General features: G+C 43.0%; 1 protein-coding gene across 1 annotated transcript; it reads left to right on the forward strand.

The window, feature by feature from the left end:
- The first annotated feature begins 738 nt into the window (after positions 1–738).
- LOC100695282 (PAK4-inhibitor inka1) lies at positions 739–3,318 on the forward strand. Its single transcript, XM_003441450.5, has 3 exons — positions 739–898; positions 1,025–1,058; positions 2,221–3,318. Exons 2-3 carry the CDS (start codon positions 1,041–1,043, stop codon positions 3,199–3,201), a joined length of 999 nt encoding a protein of 332 aa, XP_003441498.1. The 5' UTR covers positions 739–898; positions 1,025–1,040; the 3' UTR covers positions 3,202–3,318.
- Positions 3,319–3,533: the final 215 nt, after the last annotated feature.

The following is a 3,533-nucleotide window of genomic DNA, read 5'->3' on the forward strand; positions in this document are numbered from 1 at the left end:
GAGTGCAATAAGCCATCAATTGAACAAGCACTACAAAAATTAGAAGTAACCTAAAAAAAGAGCGCCAAGGTTTGGATTAAAACAATCATGTGGGATAGAAAAAAGGGGCTAGGAAAGGAAACACAATGAAAAGTGTTTGATTACGTATAAATGCATCACGGGGGGATGAAGCAGTCAGTCAGTCGCAGTCAAAAAGAAAGAAAGATGGGTGTTTTTTTGTGTCTTTTTTTGTACCATCTGATAAGTTAGGGGTTTGCTCTGACCAAAAAAAAGGAAGCTTCTTAAAACTTTTACTATTTGCCGTTTTGTTTAGTTTGTTTTTCTGAATCCAGAATGCGATTTTATGATCTGCACTGATGTGACGACTTCTCAACAAAATAAGTGAATTAAAATGAAGTAAAAGCTGAATTATTATTATTATTTCTGGAAGCGATAGAAAGAAAAACTTACTATCTCTCATAATCTCATAACATAATTTATAAGTGCTACAGGCCCACTAAAGTAATATCTAGGTCTGGGTTCAATTTTCCCAGGTCTTTGCGTTCAAACATTACACGACAACGGTGTTTTATGATGAAGGGTATGTTTAAAAATCTGAATTGAGTTGTGGGGGTGCTATAGTCTACAGAAGTATCTTTTTTTTTCTCTCCTGCTGTTTTGCAAATGAGCTCTGCGGGCATCCTGCGCCCTGATTGGCTCATTCAGACACGAGTGGTTGTAACTGGCTGCAGAGCGCGGAGCTGTAAAAGGAGGCCAAGGGGGCTGAAATTTTCACTCAGCATATCAAGCGGCTGGAGCCGAAAGGGCTGACTCCTTACTGGGGACACTAAATCCCGCGACTGCTTTGATCGAATCGGGACAATTTTTTTCTTAATGGGACGAAGCTGTCACGTTCAAGGTAAGCGCTGTGTAGCCTAAACTCTTGTTATTAAATACTTTCACGAAGTGTTATTTATTAGTTATGAGGGGTGTCATGTCTGTGGGGCGCTGCATTAAATCCACTCCATCATTTTCTTTCTTGCAGATATTAAGTTTTACAGATGAAAGGAAAAGAGATGGTAAGTTTGCTTTATATTAATTTTATTATAAAAGTGTAAACCCCGAAACCATTCTAGTATATTCTGAATAGACTAGTAGAGTCAGTCTTTCCACGCGTGGAACATGTTAAATCGTGATAAGAGTTCATTCTGTTCTTCAAACAAGGTGAAGTTTAACTGTTTACCAGACATTCACTGTTTTGATCAGCTGGAACGTCTCTTAATTTGCATGATAGAACATGTTGTCCGATACTTTATATACGTGCTGATAATCCTCCTGTGCACGGTCCCTACTTCCTCACGTTTTATGCAGCTTGCAGAGTTATGATAAAAAGCAAAATGGGGGCAGAAGGTCTTGCAACAGGGTCAAATTCTGCGGTAGACTAGGAGATGAGGGGTCATAGAGGTTCAGAGGTTACTGTATTGACAAGAATCCTGCAACTACCTTGCAGTTGTGGTGGCTGGTGTTGGACTGTGTCAGGTTTCCTCCTGTACTGCTTAAAGTGGGTTTAAAAAACATGTAAGAAAATGAGACCCCCACTTTTCCTTTTTTGTTACTCCTTCACCTCTGTGTTACTCACTATCACATGATCTCTTGTTTAAGTTTGAGAGTGAGCCACCAGTGTCCACTGGCTGATTCTGACCAATCCGCTCCTTGAGTCAGAGAGGAAGCAGGAGTATTACCCTGGTAAAATTTATATGCAAGCATGTTGCACCCTTAAAGAGACAGGACCCCTGTCAACTTTCTGTGTATAGTTTGCTTCACTTTGGGCAGGACGTCTCTCTCTCTCTGGAATAACATTTGTCTGGGTTGTCAGTTGAATCATTTCTGAGTCAATGAAATTAGGGCGTTCACTCTAGTTGTTGGTGTGGTTCAGTGAATTAACGGACAAACCTATAGCCTTTGTTTTTGAAATTGGCTTCTTGAAGAACTGCGCTCTTTGAACAGCAGGTCAGTTGACCTTAAAGATTACAATAGGAAAAGATGTTCTTTCATAGGCTGAAATGTACTCCAAGCAAGTTTGAACGTGTCCCAAAAATAGTCCCTGTTCCTACCTTTACCCAGCACTCCATTTAAAAAGGATTAATGATTACCAGTCATCTTCTTTTGTTAACTTTATTCATGCTCCATATCATATGACTAATTGCCAACTTCTTAAAACTCTTTGTCGTTTCTTTGCAGCTTTGCCTAAGTGACTCCGGTGACTGCCTACGGGAGCAGATGCAGTATATGATGAGGTCACTGCAAGATTTAAAACAACCTTGGAAAAGCTGCCCTGCAGCCAGGCGCCCCCTCGCTCCCATCAACGCTCAACTCCCAGCCTTAGTCCAACACTCGGCACTGGCGCGCGCTTGTCAGCAGCGAGCTTTACAACGGGAGCAACGCGCACGCCTGCGGATGTCTGATGCCAGCACGGCCAGTACCTACGACTCTGCCTGCTGCCTGGCGAGTCCTCTGGAAGAGGATGAGGACGACTCCAGCAGCCGGTTTGGGTTCAGACTGAGCACGGCCTCTCCCAGCAGTCACAAGAGTCTGGAGTTTGATTCAGGCTACTCCGAGGCCTCGTGGCAGGATGATGGAGTATATCTGAGGAGGACCAGGAATGTGCGGGTGTCATCTTCAGCCTGCATGCGCACACAAAGATTACCAAGCGGACGTATTCGCCCCAAATCCACCTCCGACGTTTGTCTGGAGACATGGACATCATTTGAGGCCAGTGACCCAGAGGACTGGACAAACTCTTTATTGACCAGAGGGCGCAACCGCCAACCTCTGGTTTTAGGTGACAACAGCTTTGCAGATCTCATACAGAACTGGATGGACTTGCCAGAATGTCCAGAGCCTACCAACCTGAAGCCAACTTCAAGGCCTAGGCTGGGAAAAACCTTCTTCGTCAATATGAGGAGGAAACTAGTTGGACTGTCTAAGAGCGTGGAGGACAAAGTGAGGATGAGATCCACTGAATCTCAGATTAACAGAACTGACAATGCTGCAAAACGTCTGTCCTGTCCGGTTGTGGCAGCACAATCCAAAGTTCCGTTTTTCCACCAGTCGCACGCGTGCATTAATGAGCTCGATGCGGACTTCTACCGCTTTGCAGCTCTCATGAAGTCAGGCAGCCGGCAGCCCATAATCTGCAAAAATATTATCAGCTACATCTGACATCCATTTTCGTGTGGAGCCATTTACAGACTGAACAATCCTCAGAGTCACTTTATTTTTATATGACTGTTTCCCATTTTTAATATGCTGAAAATAAAGAAGTTATAAAAACCCAAACTCTACTTGCTCTTATGTATACCTTTCATTGGTTATTTAAAATTCCCAGAGACTATTGGAACACATTCTGCCATCATTATCTCAGTTTCCTTACACTGATAATAAATCTCCACAGTCCAGTCGGTTAAAGGACGCTTTAAGTGTCCTCTCCTATAAAGCAAATGAATGTGGTTTCATTTATTTTCATTAGAAATGGGCACATGAGATGGTGGTTG

The sequence above is a fragment of the Oreochromis niloticus genome, linkage group LG5 (genome assembly GCF_001858045.2).
Source record: "Oreochromis niloticus isolate F11D_XX linkage group LG5, O_niloticus_UMD_NMBU, whole genome shotgun sequence".
NCBI lineage: Eukaryota > Metazoa > Chordata > Actinopteri > Cichliformes > Cichlidae > Oreochromis > Oreochromis niloticus.